The sequence below is a fragment of the Engystomops pustulosus genome, chromosome 6, assembly GCF_040894005.1.
Source record: "Engystomops pustulosus chromosome 6, aEngPut4.maternal, whole genome shotgun sequence".
NCBI lineage: Eukaryota > Metazoa > Chordata > Amphibia > Anura > Leptodactylidae > Engystomops > Engystomops pustulosus.
The window spans coordinates 34695431-34719657 of NC_092416.1; the positions used below are offsets into that span (position 1 = coordinate 34695431).

At 43.7% G+C, this 24227-nt stretch overlaps 1 protein-coding gene across 4 annotated transcripts in view; it reads left to right on the top strand.

Annotated features, from left to right (window-relative positions):
• Nucleotides 1–24227, top strand: part of TBCEL (tubulin folding cofactor E like) — a 46924-nt gene that overhangs the window by 13983 nt on the left and 8714 nt on the right. For 2 of the 4 annotated variants that reach the window (XM_072155638.1, XM_072155636.1), the window contains 6 exons: nt 8848–8989; nt 10276–10415; nt 13751–13932; nt 16974–17230; nt 18699–18825; nt 22342–22458. In XM_072155638.1, coding sequence (XP_072011739.1) covers nt 8848–8989; nt 10276–10415; nt 13751–13932; nt 16974–17230; nt 18699–18825; nt 22342–22458 — 965 coding nt within the window. Of the gene's footprint in view, nt 1–4504; nt 4659–6180; nt 6269–8847; nt 8990–10275; nt 10416–13750; nt 13933–16973; nt 17231–18698; nt 18826–22341; nt 22459–24227 lie in introns of those variants that run through there. The other 2 variants (XM_072155637.1, XM_072155639.1) reach the window with 2 other exon arrangements.

Here is a 24227-nt window from a genome sequence, read left to right on the forward strand (position 1 = left end):
TAGAAATGTTTGCTGCTGTTTGTCAGTTTACAAAAGCGTCTTAATCTAATTAACATTCCCAAAAAAGAGTGGGAGGTTGAGCAGAGAGGATGCAGCCCCAAACTGGTTTTATCTGCAGAAGTGTATTTTATATGGAGCATGAATGGCACAGTCTCGGGGGAGGGGAGGGGGAATGATTGTCCTATTAGTTTATAAATATCTAACAATTTCTATTAACCTGTCCTCATCATGGAGAACTGCAGCAAAATTACTATAAAGAAAAAGCAAGAAGCAGATACAGTGGGGGTCATTTACTAAGGGCCCGAATCGCGTTTTCCCGACGTGTTACCCGAATATTTCCGATTTGCGCCGATTGTACCTGAATTGCCCCGGGATTGTGTCGCACGCGATCGGATTGTGGCGCATCGGCGCCGGCATGCGCGCGACGGAAATCGGGGGGCGTGGCCGAACGAAAACCCGACGTATTCGGAAAAACCGCCGCATTTAAAACCCGAAAAAGTGTCGCTTGGTGACCGCTTACCTTCACCTGGTCCGAGGTGGTGCATTGCGGCGCGTGGAGATGATTTTCAGCGCAGCAGCGCCACCTGGTGGACGGCGGAGGAACTACCTTCTTAAATCCCGGCCGGACCCGAATCCAGAGCAGAGAACGCGCCGCTGGATCGCGAATGGGCCGGGTAAGTAAATTTGCCCCAGTATCTCCAAGTCTGCAGTGTCACGGAACGGCCACTACACGTCCTATGGAGACATCTGCTCCAAGTTCCATCCACTGTAAGATGGCTGAAAGGGTTTCACAGTAATTGAAATTATTCACAGTGTTCCGATCCCCAGCAATCACATGAAGGTGGGGGATCATGTATTTATGTAAATCCCTGCTCTTTCACTTTGTATATGGTTGGAACTATAATGAGTGTATATACAAAAGATAAGTGTCAATGGCTGACGGGACCACCTACTGCCATTGAACTGTCCAGCTCCTGCTGCTCTATAACATTCTGTCTGCAGATAGGATACTATGTATAATTTCCTTAGAAACTCCTGCTCTATAACATGCTGCCTGCAGATAGGACACTATGTACAATGTTTTCATCTCCTCCTGCTCTATAACATGCTGCCTGCAGATAGGACACTATGTACAATCTGCTCAGTGCCTCCTGCTCTATAACATGCTGCCTGCAGATAGGACACTATGTACAATCTGCTCAGCGCCTCCTACTCTATAACATGCTGTCTGCAGATAGGACACTATGTACAATCTGCTCAGCGCCTCCTACTCTATAACATGCTGCCTGCAGATAGGACACTATGTACAATCTGCTCAGCGCCTCCTACTCTATAACATGCTGTCTGCAGATAGGACACTATGTACAATCTGCTCAGCGCCTCCTACTCTATAACATGCTGTCTGCAGATAGGACACTATGTACAATCTGCTCAGCTCCTCCTGCTCTATAACATGCTGTCTGCAGATAGGACACTATGTACAGCCTGCAGATTCAAACGGCTAAACGACATACTTACCTCATAAAAAATCTGGAATCCCTGCTTTTGAATGTAGAAGCTTGATCTTTTTTATGCTTATATTTGTGGATTGTATGCAGGTTGGACTTGCTTTTGATGGTAGCTCCCTCGTTTACATCAGCATTGAGACATTTTTTTTACAGTGTTTTGTGTTTTTTAACTTGACATATTGGATTGTATCAAAATACAATATTCCCCTATCCATAGTTGAGGGGTAAGTGTCTGATTCCTGGGGCAGGGGGGAGAAGGTCTCTGGTCTGGGGGCTCTCCATGGCACAGAGCTGCACCTGCAATTGTTACCGTACAGAATGTCTGTCTCCAGGGCTGTAAGATGAGTTTCTATATGTACATCTTCCTCATTCCTCCGAGTGTCTCTGTTCAATGCACAAGCCCCGCGGCTATCCAGAATACATATGTGTAGGTAGATGAGAAGTTCTGTCTGGCTTCCAGGAGTGGGTCCGGCAGGTAGCAGAGGTATTATACACTGGACATGGTTTTGGGCTATCTGCAGTAGACTAAGCTGCTGTTATGTACAGTAGCCGCATAGTGGACCTACACACATGCTGTAACTAGCTGCACTGTGATGTTATGTCATACTGCAGGCCGACCCTATGGCTTTCAACCTTTGCTATAGAAAAATTTAACAAAGCCGACGGATGGTTAAAATCCCAGCAGGAACGCTGCTAAAAAGAGCAACTCAAATTGCACGTTATTTGTCAATAAAAGCATTTATCACCTTTAATGTATGTATCTTAGAAGGTCTGATGGCCAAAAACCACCACAACCCAGAGGACAGGGCAACCATGTGTCCCCCTGAACCTACAGGACTTCCGAGTTATGAATGTCCTGTAGCCTGTAAGTTAATGCACATAGAAGTACACAGGTTTTTTTTAGGAATTCTGGAAAACCCCTTAGTGTCACAGCCCAGTACTTCCAATCTGCCTCCAGATATGACACTATATACAATCTGCTCAGCTCCTCCTGCTGTATAACATGCTGCCTGCAGATAGGACACTATGTACAATCTGCTGAGCTCCACCTGCTGTATAACATGCTGCCTGCAGACAGGACACTATATGGAATCTGCACAGATCCTCCTGTTCTATAACATGCTGCCTGTAGATAGGACACTATGTACAATCTGCTCAGCTCCTCCTGCTCTATAACATGCTGCCTGCAGACAGGACACTATATGCAATCTGCTCAGATCCTCCTGTTCTATAACATGTTGCCTGTAGATTGTACATAGTGTCCTATCTGCTCAGCTCCTCCTGCTCTATAACATGCTGCCTGCAGATAGGACACTATGTACAATCTGCTCAGATCCTCCTGCTCTATAACATGCTGCCTGCAGATAGGACACTGGGGCAGATTTACTTACCCGGTCCATTCGCGATCCAGCGGCACGTTCTCTGCGCTGGATTCAGGTCCGACCGGGATTCATTAAGGTAGTTCCTCCGCCTTCCACCAGGTGGCGCTGCTGCGCTGAAAAGCATCTGAACGCGCTGGAGTTCACCGAGCCGGGGTGAGTGAAGGTAAGTGCAAGCTCCGTGACAGATTTTTTGTTTTAAATGCGTCGGGTTTCCGTTCGGCCACGCCCCCCAATTTCCGTCGCATGCATGCCAGCTCCGATGCGCCACAATCCGATTGCGTGCGCCAAAATCCTGGGGCAATTCAGGGGGAAATCGGCGCAAATCGGAAATATTCGGGTAACACGTCGGGAAAACGTGAATCGGGCCCTTCGTAAATGACCCCCACTATGTACAATCTGCTCAGCTCCTCCTGTTCTATAACATGCTGCCTGCAGTACTTCCGATCAGTGTTTCTGCTCCTTGCTGGATGTGTTGAGGGATCACAGAACCCTCTTCCACCAATCCATGGTCTCCCCACACCATAGGGCATTACTCCCTCTGATGTCACAGGTGACGTCCTGTGGTCTCTGGGGGTCATGGTTTGGCTGAAGTGAGTCTTGCGACCCTCTCCTACCTTCAACCAGAACACAGTACACTTTGTTTTTTGACACATCTGCCTCCAAGTGGTTGTAGGGAATTCCTAAAATCCCCTTTAATGAAGCACAGTTACTAGAAGTCCCTTTGGAATGGAGCAGGTCCGGGGAATTTGCGGTCCCTTATTCAATGGATCGTTGAGGGTCTTGGTTGTGAGGTTCCTCTGCTGATTTTGTGGATGGGAAATATATTTTATTAATGACACATTCCCTTTAAAGGAAATCTACCATCAAACTCCATCATGACAAACCAGGAGCAATTTCTTATATATCTAGGCAGCGTGACTGTGGCAATCTTCTTATATTATATTTGTTAACTATGGCCTCCTTACTTCTAAAAATGAACTTTTAAAATTATGCTAATGAGCCAGAAAGGCTCTGGGGTATAACCAGAGCCCCTCCTTGCTGCAGATTTACAGGCTGTTACACTGTACATGAGCACTTCCCCCTCCCACTGTGTGCTAAAACTTCCAATTCTGTAGTGAGATTACATCAGAAGAGGGAGGAAGGAAGTGCTGAAGGAGCAGGGAGAGGGGGAGCCTGTGAAGCTGCAGCACAGAGTGGCTGGTAATGTCTCAGGGAGCCCTTCAGGCTTATTTGCATAATTTTAATTTAAATGTAACAAAGTTGATTCTGGAAGGGAGGAGGCCATGGATGATGATTATAAGAAGTCACGGTGCCTGGTTTATCATGATGGATTTTGACGCTAGATTTCCTTTATGGCAAACTTCTGAATTACCTTTGCCCGTTGAATTCTCTTCTTGCTTTGGCTCATAAAATTGTATCAAAAACACTCAAAAATTTTCCATAACACTGACATGGAGAAAGTGCTGGCTGCAGAGTAAGTGACGTTTGCACAATTGTTATGTAGATGTGGGAGTGCTATCAGTGTAGACCTTTGTCTCCTGATGAGGTATAGGGAAGGGGCGGGCAGTGTCTCCTCCGTGTGCAGGCAGGGGGGCTGGAGGGGGGGCATGAAGTCATTGTTTTGGCTTCTCCATAGTAACCGCAGAGCTCTATTCACTCTTCATGAACTGCCAAATTTCAGACAGAGGAAAACAAGCGGCGTCTGAGCAGTGCAGGGGGCTGCCCGGGTATAATGTGGTCCTGGGTTGAAGTCCTGTCCTGGAATGTGGTGAGTAACCCTGTGCACACAAGAGCTTACACTCATATCCGCACACTCAGCTGTTTCCCTGCGTCGCTCAGCTCTCTTATACAAGTAAACACTTGGGGGTAGGGAAGTAGTGACGTTTTGGTAAGTGACACAGTTTGCGGTGAGAGTCGTGAAACTGGTTTGCATTGTGCAGGTGTTTCCCGCTGTAGTTCTCTGAAATCTCTCAGATAACACAAGATATTACGAGATATTTTGTTGCATAAACATAATCCACTGTACTTATATGTTGCGGACAGATTGTTTTCTATCCAGCGGAGGGGACGGTCCACAAATAAACTTATGTCTAGATAAAGGAGTTGTCCAGCAAACGTTTGATATTGTTTGTGTATTGAAGTTATACAGCTTACAGTTTTCTAGATCTCTGCTTGCTTTCCTTCTATAGGAAGCTTCATTGTTTACTTCCTGTGGATAAACACTGGTCCATGGTCATGCGATGTCACACAGGTGCACGGCTCGTTATATCTCTGATCATGTGATGTCACACAGGTGCACGGCTCGTTATATCTCTGATCATGTGATGTCACACAGGTGCATGGCTCGTTATATCTCTGATCATGTGATGTCACACAGGTGCACGGCTCGTTATATCTCTGATCATGCGATGTCACAAAGGTGCACGGCTCGTTATATCTCTGATCATGTGATGTCACACAGGTGCATGGCTCGTTATATCTCTGATCATGTGATGTCACACAGGTGCACGGCTCGTTATATCTCTGATCATGCGATGTCACAAAGGTGCACGGCTCGTTATATCTCTGATCATGCGATGTCACACAGGTGCATGGCTCGTTATATCTCTGATCATGTGATGTCACACAGGTGCACAGCTCGTTATATCTCTGATCATGTGATGTCGGACAGGTGCACGGTTTGTTATATCTCTGGTCATGTGATGTCACACAGGTGCATGGCTCGTTATATATCCCTGGTCATGTGATGTCACACAGGCGAATGGCTCGTTATATCCCTGGTCATGTGATGTCACACAGGTGAACAGCTTGTTTTATCCATGGCCATGTGATGTCACACAGGTGCGCGGCTCGTTATATCCCTGGTCATGTGATGTCACACAGGTGCACAACTCGTTACATCCCTGGTCATGTGATGTAATACAGGTGCACGCTTATTATATCCCTGGTCATGTGATGTCACACAGGTGCACGGCTTATTATATCCCTAGTCATGTGATGTCACACAAGTGCACGGCTTGCTATATCTCTGGTCATGTGATGTCACACAGGTGACCAGCTCATTATATCCTTAATCATGTGATGTCGCACAGGTGCACAGCTCGTTATATCCATGATTCAGATGTACGGTTCATTATCTCTCTGGTCATGTGATGTCACACAGGTGCACAGCTCATTATATATCAGACAGCACTGATTACTCTCTGTGATATGAGTGCACCTGTGTGACATCATAGGACCACGGATCAGTGTTTATCCACGGGAAGTAAACAATCAAGCTTTCCATGCAATGACAGCAAGCAGAAAACTTAATGACGCATCACAAGCGCTAACGACCCAATATCCCGAACATGCGCAGTGAAGCCTTTTCTAGCAGCCGTATGTTAACCCATATCAACAGGCCCTGTGCATCTTTCCACTTGTATCAGATCAATAGGGCTCTAGCACCTGGAACCATCACTGAGTGCATCCCAGGCTGGAGGTTGGACACTGTATAGTAGCTGTGCCTGGCGTTGAGACTCAATCATATTCCTTTTAATGGGCTAAATTGGGAAGGTCATGTAAGGTCAGCAGGGGTACCAGATATCTGACCCCAATGGGCACATGACTTTTGGCTATGGAGCAGTAGAAGAAGAAGACTTGGTCTTGTGTCTTGTTCTCTAACTTATCTGAGGGAACAGATGGCCTCAGACTGAGAAGTAGACCGGAGCCAATGGGGCAGTGTAACGCTCTGGTGGGAAGCTTAAGTCCTCGGATTAATGTAGGAGAGCTTAAGGATTTAGGACACCTTGGAGGACATATGGAGTCCATGCTAGGACAAGCTGGTTTGGTGGCACAAGGAGGAACCAGACAATAATAGTCAGGATGTTTTGGTGTTATGGAAGGTCTACGTACAGCTCTGGCTTGTGCTACATCTCTATAGGAGTCAATCCAGATACATGCAAAGTTCCTTTTCTTTTCGGTAAACTTTTCTTTTCGGTAAATTATTTTCAATGTAGAAATCAATGAAGCAAAATACGTGGCAATGTTCTCCTCCGGCAGATACAAACGGACGACATTGGGCGTGTGTAACGCAACGTACAACGCTACACTATCAGCCACCAACACTTCCAGACTTAAAGATTAAAAAAAAATGTACAAAAAATCCTTACTAGCCTATATTTAGCTGAAATCTGATCTCCGTATTGAGTACTTGAGGGTTCTGAATCATAGATATTAATATCTTCGCTTTCACACAGACATACGATTTCTCCAGTCCTGTATTTCTGTGTTGTATAAATCCGTATAAACGTGACGTTTATTATCTGTACATGCACATATGTCACTGTATCCGTACCGTATCCATATAAGATGCAGTGGGCTGGCAAATGATGGTTGATTATTGGCTGGCGGACAGAATGCTCCTCCCACTGGTTCTGGTCTCGCTGGATACTGCACGTATATATGGCAGCATACGGTACCAGACCATATATAACACATATTTTAAATGTTCCCATAGACTTTTCTGGGGCATACGAAATGCAAATACTGGAGAAAATATGACATGCTCTATATTTTTTTACGTCTCACTCATGGTATGGTGGACAATACAGCCATGTAAATGGTTGGCCATATTGCGCATTTAAATGAATGTGGTCATACGTTAAAGTGGTTTTCCAAGGTTTCTGGGTAATGTGGGGAAAAAAGATTAAGTAAATATAGCCGGCTCTGATTTCTGGTACCCCGGGTTACATACAAGATAGGTTCCATAGGTTTGTTCTTAAGTTGAATTTGTATGTAAATCGAAGCTGTATGTTGTATAATTGTAGTTTTTTTGCCCCAGTGACAATTGTATTTTCAAAATTTTTAGCTGTAATGGGACCAAGGATTATCAATAAAGCTTCATTACAGACACCTTACAGCTGATCATTGCCGCATGGGCCTATAGCAGTGGTGGCGAACCTATGGCACTGGTGCCAGAGGCGGCACTCAGAGCCCTTTCAGTGGGCACCCGGACCATCGCCCCAGTACACCAGACAGAACTCAAAAGAATCTTCCTGCAGTTCCAAGCTACTTAAAAGATGCTGCTTTCAGTTATATTTTGATAATTACTTCATTACTAGGGACTGTAGTAAGAGGGATAATGTGTAGACAGGGCCGAATTATCTTTGGAGAACCTCCTCCTGGTCCCACGATTCTCTGTGTACAGAGGGACATTGGAAAGAAGCTAAAATGATGAAAATTTTCCATCTTTCTACTATGTTACTGTCCACAGGAGGCCAATATGATTGAAAGTTGTTGAACAGGGAGCAATAAGTTACTGCTTTAATTTTTGGTTGGCACCTTACGATAAATAAGGGGGGTTTGGGGTTGCAGTCGGGCACTCAGCCACTAAAAGGTTCGCCATCACTGGACTATAGTAAAGCATAAAGCATCCAGCATCACCAGAGGTCACAGTGGGCAGAGGGTTCCGCCTTTAACTAGGGGTCATCTGTAAGACGAGTGTCCTTAAGTAGGGGACCGCCTGTACTTCCGGTCTTCAGCATTTGAGTCACTTGTGACGTCTTGTAGTCCAAGGTGACCATGAATTGGCACTGCCAGATAGGCGAAGACCAGAAGTACCAACGTGACATGGAAACCAGGAGCCAGAACACTTTGGGTTCTCTTAGAAAACTTCTTCTAAATAGTCCATCAATATTTGTTGGTGAAGGTGTCGGTTGTTGGACCCCGTAGGTAGTGGATGAGCTTGTTAGTTTACCTCAGCTCGAGATGGACCAGGGGTTGGGCCAAAAGACATGACCCGTATGGTGTTTATGAGTTATCCTATGGATAGGCCATCAATCATGTAACCCCTGTGACAAAAAATTCTCATTACTTGACTACTTGATGTTCCATGAAGGAGTCTAGAACATCTAGCTGTAGGCGCACAACTTTTATTCTTGAGCATAAGCCCTAATCTGGTGTCCTTGTTCTTCTAGGAAACAGAAATGGAGCCACCTTGTGGAAGGAGTTTCATGCAGGTTCTGTGTGAGAAGTACAGCCCAGAAAACTTCCCGTATAGGAGGGGACCCGGGGCTGGCGTCCATGTTCCCCCAGGGCCACAAGTTTCACCTATGAAAGGTAACAGCTTTCTAGTCTGCTAAAAAGCATGGACATGATCTATCTATCCTCAGGATGTGCTCCTCCTGAAGCTCCATCTGCTTCTCCGCTTGTTGGAGGAGATGCTGAACACGTAGTGCGACCACTGTCTCACTTCACTCACTTGTCCTGCGAGAAGAAACTGAGGGGGAGATTTATCATTAAGTTTCTGAGGTAAAACTGTTTTAGTTGCCCATGGAAACCAATCAGAGCTCAGCTTTAATTTTATAAACGGCTGTGGGAAAATGAAAGCTGAGCTCTGATTGGTTGCCATGAGGAACTAAAACAGTTCTGCTCTAAGAGATTTATGGAGAAGCTCAACAGATTGTACATATTGTCCTATCTACAGGCAGTTTGTTATAGAGCAGGAGGAGCAGAGCAAATTATACATATAGAGCAGAAGAAACTGAACTCCTCCTACACAATAACAACCTTTCTACAGATTCATGACTTTCTCTGCATTTCCTCAGGTCTATACAGAATTGTACTAAGCAGATTGTACATAGTGTCCTATCTGCAGGCAGCATGTTATAGAGCAGCAGAATCTGAGGAGATTGTACATATTGTCCTATCTACAAGTAGTATGTTATAGAGCAGCATAATCTGAGGAGATTGTACATATTGTCCTATCTACAAGTAGTATGTTATAGAGCAGCATAATCTGAGGAGATAGCAGGAGGAGCTGAGTAGATTCTACATAGTGTCCTATCTGCAGGCAGCATGTTATAGAGCAGGAGGAGCAGAGCAAATTGTACATATAGAGCAGAAGAAACTGAACTCCTCCTACACAATAACAACCTTTCTACAGATTCATGACTTTCTCTGCATTTCCTCAGGTCTATACAGAATTGTACTCTTGCTGAATTACCAGCAGGTGGCAGTACTGCATTATGTAGCCCTCCCCAGGTTATGTAACCAGGGCTTATGTATACAGCAGGATATTCTCTATATTTAGCTACCACTAGATTCCTTCCTGTAGTAGCGTATTATTATTAATAGATAGCCCGTCCTTCATCCCCTATGTCACCCATTATACTGGACATCTCAGCTCTAGATGTCCATGGGCAGTCGTACCCCAACACAATTACATAAGATTAAGAAAGATGTGTCCCAATTATAATAATCATTTAAATCACATCAAAAAAACCTAACATTTCTGACAGACCTGCTGTGAATCAAACCAAATATAGGAGACGGAGGGGATAGGAGACGATCTGTACTTGAAGGGGTTAATAAGGACGGGATTATCTATGGATTATATATTGCAGATCGCTTGAATCTTCCCAGTATCCTGGTGTTGAACAGCTGTGGTATCAGCCACGCCGGGGATGAGAGCGAGATTGCTGCGTTTTGTTCCCACGTTTCGGAACTGGACCTGTCTGGTAACAAACTGGACAACTGGCAGGAGGTGAGACCGGACGTCATCCACTGTGGGATTCATTGTTGGAGGCAATAACCAGTACATTTAAAGGGAACCTGTCATCAGGTTTTACCTCACTAGCCCTCTTAAGGTCGGCTATGAAATGTCCTTTCTAGAATTTCCTCTTTTATGTGAAATCTCACCCAATTACCTATAAAAAAAAATCAACCCCAAAGTCAGAAAATATGACTCTTCTCATTTCATTTTCACATGAGATGAGTCAAGTTTACTGGTTGCAGGGGTAGTGTCACGTCAGAAGCCGCTCTTCTGTTTTATAGCTCCTAGAAACGTGCTACTGGTGGCATATTAAAGATAAGAATCTCATCTTTTAAAACACCTCGAGATCATTCATGCTTCTGTGAGCTACAGAACTGGAATTACAGAACACTTTAAAAATAAGGAGAAATCGGATCTTTAACTGCACCTTGTATTTCCAAGTATGAATTTACCTGCCTGGGTCTCTCGTTCTTTATCTCACAGACCAATGTGATGTGAAAGATGAGATTCTTATCTTTAATATAAAAGCATTTTTCTAGGTGCTACAGAACTAAAGACAAGGGATGCTGAACTCACCATCTCCCTACAACCTGTAAACCAGGTAAAAATGGAATGAGAAGAGTCATATTTTGCTGACTTGGGGAGATTTTTTTTATAGATAATCAGGTGTTATTTCACTTTAAAGAAGAAGTTCTAGAAAGGACCTTTCTTCACCAACCTCAGGAGCCAACCAGGGGCAGATTAAGACTGCCATTGGCTGTATGCATATTATAGCCCCTACAACTCTGGAATCGCTTCCTACATATTGTGCTAGCATGAAAGAGCAACTACCACCGGGATGAAAGACTGTATGCAAATGAGCCTGAGGGGCTCCAGGCTCCATTATCACCTATGGAGCCTGGAGCACCTCCGGCTCATTTGCATACAGTCCTTCAGCCTGGTGGTAGATGCCCTTTAAGCTTCGTGGGGAATGGGTGATTTGTCACTTCTGTTTTCAATCCGCTGTTTCAGGACCTTTGGTGGACCTTCAGAGGTCCTGAAATGGCTTTTGGTTACATATTTATTGAGAGAAGGCACAGATATATGAGGATCTCATGGGTGAAGGTCCTTCCCAGTATAATATTTAGTATGTCATATTTAGTAGTATAATCCACTAGTTTAGTGGGGTAAATCCTGGTGACAGTAACTCTTTAAAGGGTTTCTCCACGATTTCAATGATAACCTATCCAAACAATAGGCTGTTTATCACATCGGCGGTGCATGGACCTTTGACATAGCCAATGGGCAGCTGATCTGGAAGAACACAGCTCCACACGCTGTGTAGTGGCCAAGCAGTGTTACTGCAGCTCAGATCCTGATACAAGTACATAGAAGCTGAGCTGCAGCATCCTGACTTGGCCTTTACACATTATATAGAGCTTTCCCCACCATGCAATGTGCCTATCTATAGCTGGGAGGTGGGTGAGAACCCCTCTCTGCTGCCCATACAAATTCCATAGCTCTCCTCCAGGCTCCTCCGTACACACACGCATGCTAGACAAGTAGAGTGTGCATGTGTACGACAACCCCTTTAATGGGGAAACAAAAAAAAATACAAAAAACACTTATTTCACTAACTATAAATCAGAATGTCCATCTGTTATGGCCTGTACAATCTGTATACACTAGTCCCAGTCCTGTGATATTTTATATATAGTAAAGGGATCGTCCACTTTCAGCAAATAATCGATAATGTTTGTATGATGAAAAGTTATACAACTTTCCTATATGCTTTCTGTATCAATTCCTCCTTGTTTTCTAGATCTCTGCTTGCTGTCATTCTATAGAAAGCTTCATTGTGTACTTCCTGTGGATAAACGCTGGTCCCTGGTCATGTGATGTCACAAGGGTGCATAAGAATGACTGGACCCTATTAAGTTAAAAATCCTGTTGGAGCCAGCATGCGCACCCCACCTTAATTTCAATGCCTCTGACTGCTTTGCCAGCGGCATTTAAAAAGATGCAGACACCGATCAAGGGCCTTATTAATAGCGGTGTTGAGCTGGACCCGGAAACAAACTGACTGAAGTTCAAGTCCTGGTTCATGACGAGAACTTTGGGTTTAGAGCCTCTTAACACTAATCACACAGCTCTTATTACTCTCTGTTGTGATATAACAAGCCATGCACCTGTGTGACATCACATGACCAGGGATACAACGAGCTGTGCACCTGTGTGACATCACATGACCAGGGATAAAACGAGCTGTGCACCTGTGTGACATCACATGACCAGGGATACAACGAGCTGTGCACCTGTGTGACATCCCATGACCAGGGATATAACAAGCTGTGCACCTGTGTGACATGACATGACCAGGGATAAAACGAGCCGTGCACCTGTGTGACATCACATGACCACGGATACAACAAGCCGTGCACCTGTGTGACATCACATGACCAGGGATACAACGAGCCGTGCACCTGTGTGACATCACATGACCAGGGATATAACAAGCTGTGCACCTGTGTGACACCACATGACCAGGGATATAACAAGCTGTGCACCTGTGTGACATCACATGACTAGGGATATAACAAGCTGTGCACCTGTGTGACATCCCATGACCAGGGATATAACAAGCTGTGCACCTGTGTGACATGACATGACCATGGACCGATTTTATCCACAAGAAGTAAACAGTGAAGCTTCATATAGAATGACAGCAGGCGAAGATCTAGAGAACACAGCAAGGAATTGATACAGAAAGTTTATTCGAAAATTGGATTTTTTTTTACACAAACAATATCCGTTATTTGCTGTAACTGGACGATCCCTTTAATTATGAAATTTGTCTATTTCTGAGTAATGCGATGAAGCCTTCTTAGCCAGGTAGCAGTGTCGTCTCCTGGGGGTCATCACTGTATATGCAGGTGTCCTCTTTGTGTCTTCCTGCAATTTAGCATTTCAATTAACCCATAAATGCCAATGCCCTTGTTTCTATGTGTTTTTCCCCAGCAGATCTGCATTCATTGCTGTTTGTGTTCTGTTATCATGTGTAACTTCTGTGCAAACAGAGAAAACCTTCTAAAGTGAATTTCTATCCATCTCCCTATAACTAGTCTTCCCCTGGGATTCCAGGCTGGTGTATGGAGTGGTGTCCGTGTAATGTCTGCGGGGGTTGTGCATTCTTATAGGACTACTATGATATATAAGTCTGTACTAATATATGGCCCTTCTGGAATTCCTCATTAGTTCCTATGAGGATGAGGATAACCGTATTATAAACGTTTCCTGGGATTATCGTTAAATGTATTAACTTGTTTCCTATCTAAATGTTTTAATAGGTCAGCAAGATTGTGTCTAACGTGCCTCAACTGGAATTCCTGAATCTCAGCTCCAACCCTCTGCAGGCCTCTGTCCTGGAAAGGAAATGCGCCGGAACGTTTTCCGGTATCCGTAAACTGGTTCTTAACAATTGTAAAGTTTCCTGGGAAACGGTCCATACGTTACTGTTGGAATTACCTGAGTAAGTATATTATATCTTTTATGATGAGTCCAGTGTATTCATCAGGACAACTATTCTCTCTCCTCCCTCTGTCCATCTCTGATGTCAGACTACAGAGTCTCTGCTTACACAGACATTTCATTTTTAGATGGTGATAGGTGCCATTAGCCTATGCTATTCTGATTTTTGTCAGCATTATTTCAGTAGTTTATATAAGTTTATTTCACATTACCTGGCTCCCTGCCAGCAGCGTGTGGTAAGTCCCAGGGGGGAGGGACAGCTGCAGCCTGTGTCTGCTCATGTATTCTTCATCTACTCTACACCATTCCCTCCCCTGTCTGCTCAATGCACATGCCAGGAAATGGGGAGGGGGGGGGCATGAGTACGGAGGAGACTGACACAGGCACACACAGGCTGCAGCCACCCCACCCATGGAAACTCACCACACACTCCTGGCCGGGAGCCAGGTAATGTGAATAAAAAGTATATAAAGTAATGAGATGATTCAAAATGATTACAAAGGATTTATTTAAAAACCAGTATAGTAAAGGCTTTTGGAACCGGTCAACAGCTAAAAATGGCATTCCTGGTGGTAGGTTCCCCTAAGCCCATTGCATACCAGTGAGTTTGGCATACATGCTTGCTCTGTTTGTTTGTGGGATTTACCAGACCGAATGTAGAATCACTGAACTGAACTTGGGAACTTTCCAAAATTTATAATTTATCCCACAAGCCAAATCATGAGGGTCAAACTGCTTGGAACCTCCAGGATCATGAAAACTGGACCACCCAGCTCTCCACCCAGCTTTCCTTGTTTGGAGGACACGATGATGCTGCTGGGGCACTGTTCTCATGAATAACTGGACTTTTAGCCATATATCAAAATCAATATTTTGTAAACATTTTCAACAAATCCTTGTGGACTTCATATTATACAACCAACCTCGTATCAAGTGCTAAATCCGATTTAAGAGTATAAACCAAGTGCAATAAGTAGACCTATATTGTGTGACTACGTATAGACTACGTATAAGATTTACTGCAGGGTCGTCTCCAGGTTTCAGTAGCCTCCTGGGCGACAGAGCCTCACCGGGCCCCTTTGCAGTGAACTCGCGTGCCTCCGTGGGACTCTTTGCAGTGAACGTGGCGTTAAAAATTCAGAAACTAAAACAGTCTCCTGTTCCATAAAATATTCCCTAATTTACTATCCCAAACAGCCCCCTCATGGTTATTTTATATAAAGACCCCTCACCCCCTATGAATCATTAGATACAGCCCCCTTTGCCCCCAAAGTTTCCGATGTATAACTTTATGTGGGCCCCCCAGCAGCACTGGGCCCCGGTATGCCCAGTGGTAGCGCCGGCCCTGAGTTACTGTAATACTACACTTGTAATTAGCACATTGTATCTGTTGTAGGCTGACACTGTCTTATTACATATACATATATTAATATGTAAGTCTTGCAACGAAGCAATATTAATTAACGTTTGAGATATGTACAATGTGTGCACAATGAGCCTGAATGGATCACACATGGAGGCGCACTAAATAACAACTAAGCTATGACGTAATTAGCCGTTGACGGATGCGCACCACCGAACCGGTGCAGAACTAGGACGGCGGCTCATCTTCTCTCTGAATGAGCGGATGGGACCCCCATTGCACATATTTAGATCTGCCACACTGACTCCAATTGTGATACCCCTGGTGAAGTCACACCGGAACGTGTGGGGTGTGTTCCACCTTGGCTGCCCTCGGCGTCTTTTTAGTGATGTCACACAGTGGTATGATCTGATCTGCTTTATATATGGTGGCATTTGTGTTTATTCCCTGGATTTTACAAACGCCTACTTATAGGAAACCAGTCTCTTACAAGGGGCTCTAGGGGTGTTTCATGCTTTATTTTGTGTATATACAAGAACCCTATGAATTGTTTTATGGGCAGCTAGGGTGTTATTTGGGTGATTGTATTATAGTCAACAGGGCCGGCGCCAGCACTGGGCATACCTGGCCAAGTGCCTGGGCCCAGAGCTGCTGGGGGGGGCATATAATGCTGTATCTAATGAATCCATAGTGGCTGAAGTGGTCTTTATAAAAAATAACCATGAGGGGCCTGTATATTAAATAACCATGAGGGGCCTGTATATTAAATAACCATGAGGGGGCTGTATATAAAATAACCATGAGGGGGCTGTATATTAAATAACCATGAGGGGGCTGTATATAAAATAACCATGAGGGGGCTGTATATTAAATAACCATGAGGGGCCTGTATATTAAATAACCATGAGGGGGCTGTATATTAAATAACCATGAGGGGGCTGTATATTAAATAACCATGAGGGGCCTGTATATTAAATAACCATGAGGGGGCTGTATATTAAATAACCATGAGGGGGCTGTATATTAAATAACCATGAGGGGGCTGTATACCATGAGGGGTCTGTTTGGTATGCTAAACTAGGGAATAATTTAGGGAATTCGTTTCTGAATTTTTAATGCTGCCACATGAGTTCACTGCAAAGGGGCCCACTGAGGCGCTGTCACCCAGGGGCTTACTGAAACCTGGAACTGGACCTGGTATTCACCCTATGGAGTTTTTAGTGTACTAACACATTTTTAAGTGTTTTTATAATCTGCTGTCTACTTTTTATCAACTTTTGTATTGGATTTACGATAAAATTCATCACTTTGTTGGTTTGTTGAGGCCTATGTGTGGCACATTTTCTGTTCTCGTTTTGTATTGTAGACAGTACTATAAGATTTTTGCGTAGGTTACAGGATAATCGCTCCCTATGTAAGGGGAGGCAGCCGGTACACCGCAGATGGTAGTAGCCGGCGGCTGGGAAGCTTATAATGTAGATTAGATGATGTTCTCCCGGTGTTTATTGTACATTATATATGGCAGAAAATGCTTCCAGCATATGTGATAATGTGAAGAAAAGCAGTTTGCACGCTCCTCACAATAGCCAGATAATCCAATACTGGTAATGACCCGAGTCCTTTTCATTTACATTAACCCTATGATGACATTGTAATCCAATCTAATTCTTCTTTTTCAGGCTGGAGGAGCTATTCCTGTGCCTTAATGACTATGAGAATGTAGTCAGCTCCCCGGGGTGTTTCCATTCCCTCAAGCTTCTCCATATAACGGACAATAATCTTCAGGACTGGTCAGATATCTGTAAGCTGGGCACAATGTTTCCTTGTCTCCACACCCTCGTCCTTGCAAATAACAATATTTTGGCCATTGATGATTTGGCCGGATCATTGGCACGGCTGTTTCCGAATCTACGCTCTATAAGTCTTCACAAATCAGGTGAGATCCTCTACGTCTGGGGTTATGGCTCTGCTATTACTGTATATTGCTTACAAGCAGATTGAGACATGACAAGGTGGAGTCATTATTAACGCTTTAACGACCCGTGACGTAATAGCACGTCACGGGTGCGGGTGCATGGAGAGGGCTCACATGCCGAGCCTATCGCAGCAAAGACTTACCGGTAACACCCACGATCAGAGTGTTATCCCGCACATCGCGGCGTCTTCTTGTTGACGTCATCTCGTTATATCACACGGCTCTGATTACTCCTTATGATATAACGAGCTGTGCACCTGTGCGACCAGATTTCTGTCCACTAGAAGTAAACATAGAAGCTTTCTACTGCAGGACAGCAAGCAGAGATCTAGAAAACTGTGAGGAATTGTTACAGAAAGTATATTGGAAAATTTTATAAATTTTCATCATGTAAACAATAACAATTATTTACCGAAATGAGAATTCCCCTTTAAAGGGGGTTTCCTATGAACTAAAGTTAGGCCCTCGTCGCTCCTTCAGACTAATGGAGCAGACGGCCGTGCATGCCCGTTCTGCTCCATTAATCTCTATGGAGTTGACGGATATTGCCCAGCGCGGCGCTCACTGATCTCCGTAAAGAGCAAAGAGAGTAAAGAGTGAAATCTTGGCCAATCACTGATTTCCAGAATAATAATGGTTATACATTTCTACAACTTCTATAATACCTCTCCTGCCCAGAAGACAGAACTGCTTCCAGGCAACTTTTACAACAAATAGGACGTAACATGTAGAAATGCGATGGATCCTTGAATGTGATCTTCTCACTTACCAGAAAATCTCTTTTACACAATTCACACTGATTACCCTTCGAAGAGCACATAAACAGGACCATCATGTATTGCACTGACTTATCTATATGGACCCGCTTATTCCTTGAACAAGGGTCCTGGACCCTATTTTGGAGGAGTTTGGATGCCCCGCTTCTCCATTCCATCACTATGTGACCATTAAAGCTGAATATATTCTCCTTTATCTATCTGCCCCATAGACCATGGCGCATACTATATATGTGATCAAACTCCACTGGAGTTGAAATGATACATTTATCGCCTCTTTTTCTCCTCAAAACGAGTGGGGACCTTTTACATTTTATAAATTGCGGCAGAAATCTGAGCCCTCTTATATTTTGTGCTGGAATTGTAACTTAAAGGGGATCTCCGCTTACAACTCTCCTCCCTCACATAATGTCCATTGACTGCAATACACATAATACGGCTCAGGTCTCTATTATACCGTAATCTATGACATGTATAGGGTAACCGAAAGTGGACAGCCAAATTCGTTATACCACAATAGGTGCTGACAGGTTCTCTCTGCAGACCATCATAGCATTGTACATGAGAGATGGCCCTTATTAGGCACGGATGACAGCTGCCTTGTATCTCACACGTTACATATGATCTATGAATATTTATCTCTCTTTCTTCAGGTATAAATTCCTGGGAAGACATTGAGAAACTAAACACTTTGCCCATGCTGGAAGAAGTCAGATTATTAGGTATCCCCCTTGTGGAGCCTTACAGCACAGAGGAGCGTAGGAAATTAACTATTGCCAGGTACTTACGACATATAATAATCCTGCATACATAGAATAAGAAGATGATAGAGACACGGGTCCTGGTCTGAGCCTACCTGTGTAATACACGTGGATGATCACAATGGGAAAGGATTTTTCAGGTCTTGAACTAATATGAATTTCCTTCTAATGAATGTAATCATTACAAAAAGAAAAGAAAGAAATGATCTTCAAGAAGTTAAAGAAATCTACCATCAAAATCCATCATGATAAACCAGGGACACTTACTCATAGATCCAGGCACCGGGACTGTGGTAATCTTCTTATATTAGTTATTCATGGCCTCCTTCCTTCTAAAAGCACCTTTTATGCGTATGCTTATGAGCCATACGTAATCTGGTGGTGGGTGTTTCCAGTGCCACCCATTGCTGAAGCTTCACAGGATATTACAATGAGCAGAGCGGGTCACCCCACACCCTGCACTTCCTGCTGCTGATAGATTACAGAGGGAGAGGGGATCGTGCAAGGGCCTGGGTGAGACATGTTATCTTCATTGTAACCGCCTGTGAATCTCAAGAACCATGGAGCTATGGTAAGACCCCCATAGCCTTTTAGGCTCACATGCATAATTTTTAGAGCAGGGGGGTAAACTTGCTCTTGCTCATTGTAACAGCATGGGAAGCTTAAGCACAGAGGGGCTCTGAAAACACCCTCACAGAGCCATTCATGCTCGTTTTCATAATTACTTTGATTTTAAAAGGAAAGAGGCCATGGATAATAAATATAAGATTGCCACAGTCATGGTGCCTGGATCTATGAGTAAGTGTTATGGTTTTATCATGCTGGATTTGATGTTAGATGGTTCCTTTAAAGAGGACCTGATGCTTTTTTTGACATTGCTGATTAGTGTTTAGTAAATGCGTATATAAGCATTTTGCGTAACTCTTTAAATAATAGAGGAATAATAGAGGAATGCATATATAAGAATTAACAGAGGAATTAATAAGGAATATGATTCCATGGAAAGGAGGAGTCTGGAAATATGATGGATCATATTAAATGGTTACCAACATTTTAGCAAAGTTTACATTAATCAGGAGAAGTGAGCACAGGACACTATGTCAAATATCTTATAAGATAAAAGTACTTCTTTCTCCGGTTATATGGTTGAAATGCCTCTTTTCTTACTACTGAACTTCATCTTACTACTACGATGGACAGAAACTCACAAAGGTGTCTATGGAGAAGGGAGGGGAATCAGTGAGACTACAGAAACTGCAAAGACATATAGATTACAGGTCACATAATGATGTACACACACTAGAGTGCTAATATTTGCAAAGTTTGTTGAAAGGTGATGTAGTCAGTAGCCTAAGCTATGCTGATTTTAAAAATGCATTTTTCAGCATTCTGAATATTAGTTTAATTCAAATTACCCGGCTCCTTGTAAGCAGTGTGTGATGATTTCCCCTATGAAGGGCAACTGCATCCTGTGTGTGCCTGTGTCAGTCTCCCTCACACTCATGCAGCTCCTCCCCACTTCCTGTCATGTGCATTTAACAGGCCAGGGAGGGAGGGGGTGGTGTGGGTGGAGGAGAGGTAAAATGTTTGAGGAGACACAGGCACACACAGGCTTCAGCTGCCCCTCCCATAGGACTCACCACACACTGCTGGTAGGGAGCCAGGTAATGTATAGGAGAGAGAAAACGTTATAAGATAGTGTTCTCATATGCAGTTATACTGAAGGGGTAATCTTTAGAGGCTAACCCAAAGGGGATGTGCATGGAATAGGAACAATACTATAGAAAGGCTTAATTTGAATGTGCTGCCAACATGAAGACTCCTAAGGTCAGTGCCAACATGCTGAGGTCAAACAATAGGGAAGTTGCGGTTCATGGTTTAGAATGGGTACACACCAAACGTCTTCAGTAGGAGGTTCTTCAAGCAGAATTTTATTCAAAATGGGGCATATTGATCAAACAATGGGTGACAGATTTCTTGTGTAATTTGTACCAAAAATCTGCCTGAAATGACTTTTGCCACATTTATGGAGGGTTTTACACTGTTTTTAGTAACTTTTCAGACTTGTATGGTAAATAGGTGTGGCCTCTGAAAAGGGGCGTGGTTTTGCTTGAAAAAGTCTGTGCACGATAATTGATGCAGATGTGCCAACTTTTTGGCTTAGTTTTCTGGAATAAACTAAACTAATCAACTACAAGGCATGACAGATAGACATCTTACACTACACAAGATTTACCATCCAGCATCAAACACCGTCGCAGCAAAAGACAGTCTAGACGCTATGGGGCACATTTACTTACCCATCCCATCGTGATCCCCGCCGTGCATTGTCTGACAAGGATTCGGGTCTGCCGCGATTCACTAAGATCGTGCGTCCAATTTCCTGCATCTGTCGCTTCCCCCGCTCAGGTCCGCCGGAGTTCACCTTCTTCTTCCTGGTGCATGTGAGTGCGGATCTTGCGACACAATTTGCTTTTGTCCAAATCAGTCTGTTTGTCTGGCGCCCACGTCTCCTGAATTGTGTCGCATGCAAGCCGGCGGCGATGTGCCACAATCCAATCGCATGCGTTAAAAACCCGAGGCAATTCAGCGCAAAAAGGAAATATTTGTGAAACCCGACAGAATCGTGGTCCGCGGACCCTTAGTCAATGTGCCCCATTGTGTTTTTCGGAGACATGGTGAGGGTTCGATTTATCATAAGCTGTAGCATCGGGAACCAGCTAATGATGTAAATCCGACCCCCCACTTTCAGCAGCTATATCAGAAGGCTCTGGACATGCATAATGGCCAACCTGTGGTGGAGCAGTTCTAAGCCTGATCCTGCCTGGTGTAGAATTTCGCCAGTCCAGTCACAGGCTATAAAAAGCGCACAGGCCCTGGGCATAGGACCCTTCACGACCATCCATGCCCACTTGGTGTGGTGGAGGCGTAAGGAGGTAAATGTTGGGCGTGCATCAGCAATTGTGACTATTTCATGGCTTGTACGCCAGTTGTCGGTTGTACAAGTTCTGATAAATCCCTCCCATTGTGAATAAAATTCCACTTCAAGAACCTACCTACTTGACCTTCCCTACTAAATCATGAACCTACAATAGCCGTGGTAAGTTGCTTGGGTTTGTGAATAGTATCTTGAGCGGAGGACTCTCCATAAAATACAGCGTTTCGCTAGTGGTAGATGAAGCAGGTTCCTATAGACTTCATCCTGTTCTCGTAGAATTCCTTGTGGAACCTCCGCCAATAAATAAAAGTGTTATCATTTTATGACAAATCTCGAGACGGCGGAGATAAACAGATTCCTTTTGTGAGTAGAGTCCCACAATCGCTCTGGAATTTGGAGATGACCTGGATGATATTCATACTTTCTAAAGTTTCTTGCCCGCACTATTTCTATGGCACATTTAAGTCTTTTGGCAGGGAGAGCTGGGAGTGAAAGGATATTGATTTCATGAAAGACAGATCAGGGCATTCTCCTCTCCAGTTTTAATGCAGCGTAGTGATGGTCTGGCTAATCTTTTCCTCTCATATGAACTCCTAGATTGCCGTCTGTTTCCAAACTGAATGGCAGTGTTGTCACAGAAGGTGAAAGAGAAGACTCGGAGAGATTCTTCGTCCGTTACTATATGAATGTCCCAAAGGAAGAAGTTCCATTACGGTGAGACTATAGACAATAGCAAATGAAAAGAGGGTAATAAGAAGAGCTGATGCCCAGACACAATTTACTCTTCTTGTAGGGAACTCTGAACAGTAAATATTGGTCTTGGGGTATAATGACCATCATTGTCCTCTATAAATGATCTCCATCTTTATTTCGAGGAACTTGCTACATCCAGGAAATTTGTTGCCCAGTGCACCCAAACGGAATAGCATTCAGCCAAGTGTATCTGTGCAGTATATCTGGGATATGCATTTAGCTGAACACTGGGGGGTTTGACTCCATTGCCCTGCAAAGCCGTCCAGGAAATATAGGCGGCCATTTTTGTTTATGGCACAGTAGACACTAAAAGTGCAAAAAAAAAAAATCCTAGTAGATAGACCTGTAAAAGAACATATAGGGGCAGATTTATCAAGTGTCTGAAAGTCAGAATATTTCTAGTTGCCCATGGCAACCAATCACAGCTCAGCTTTCATTTTACCAGTGCTCATGAATATTTTAAAGGGGAGCTGTGATTGGTTGCCATGGGCGACTAGAAATATTCTGACTTTCAGACAGCATGATAAATATACCCCATAATCTCTCCTGACATGTCTATTTTAGTAAATAGTTGTATGTTTTGGCTAACAATCGGGTTTTACTAGTTGGGGGAGTTTCCAATCAGTTTGGATAGGGCTAGTAGTAATTCAACATACGCGCCCATTAGTAGCAATTTTGATGGGACATTTACCGCCAAAGGATCCCATATCCCCCATACTTTGACTGACCTCTCAAACAGTGTGGTCACAGCTAAAGGGTGAACTTTAGACCTAGGCATGAAGTCATCCTCCAGAGTTACACTGTACAGGCTGGAATACCGGATCTCTCCATAGAAATAAAAGCTGTTATCAATGGGGGCTCAGAAGATTGTTGCAGCCCACCATTAATGTCCATGATCAGTGCTGGTTCTGATTGCAGGTATTCACTCTTTGACTGTCGTCAGCGCGTGTGTCCCGTGCCATATTGGCTTTGATCTTTACTCCCTGTGATGTCATCGATCATGGAGTCTCTCAAAGACTCCAGGACCTGTCCTTGCTCCAATACATTCACCATTAGTTTTATTGCAATACATACTCTGTCCAGTAGTATTGCTGTAAATGATAGGAGCAATCAGACTCCCTAGGGTTTAAGTACCCTAGGGGATCTGAAAAATGGTTTAAAAAAATTAATCCCTTACGTTCAAATCACCCCCGTAACAGAAATTAGCACCCAAACGTCTGAAATGCCACTTTTTCGCCATTTTGCAACCCACAAAAAATGTATTAAAAAGTTATCAAAATGTTATAAGTCCCTGAAATGGTAGCAGTCAAAACTTTATCTCATCTTGCAAAAAAATGACACCTTACACAACTCTGTATATCAAAGTATGAAAAAGTTATGAGAGTCAGAAGATTGCAAAACACGGACGTTTTTTTTTTTTTCATGTATTTTTAAAATGTATTAAAGAACAAAAAAACCTGTATAAAAGGGGATGGTATAATTTAGAAAACACAGTGAAAGCCGTAAAAACTAAGCCCACAAGTTGTTTTTTTCACCAATTTCATGTTTGAAAATTTTCCCTGCTTCCCAGTACTGCATGAAATATTAAAGGAAACCTACCACCACGGATCTACCTAATGTATAGTAGTATAGTCCTTTTTAGGGCTAATTCGTACGTGGCCCAGGACTTTTATACATTTTATTTCCCCTAATATGCTAATTTTCTAAAGAGGCTACTGGGGCGTGGAGTA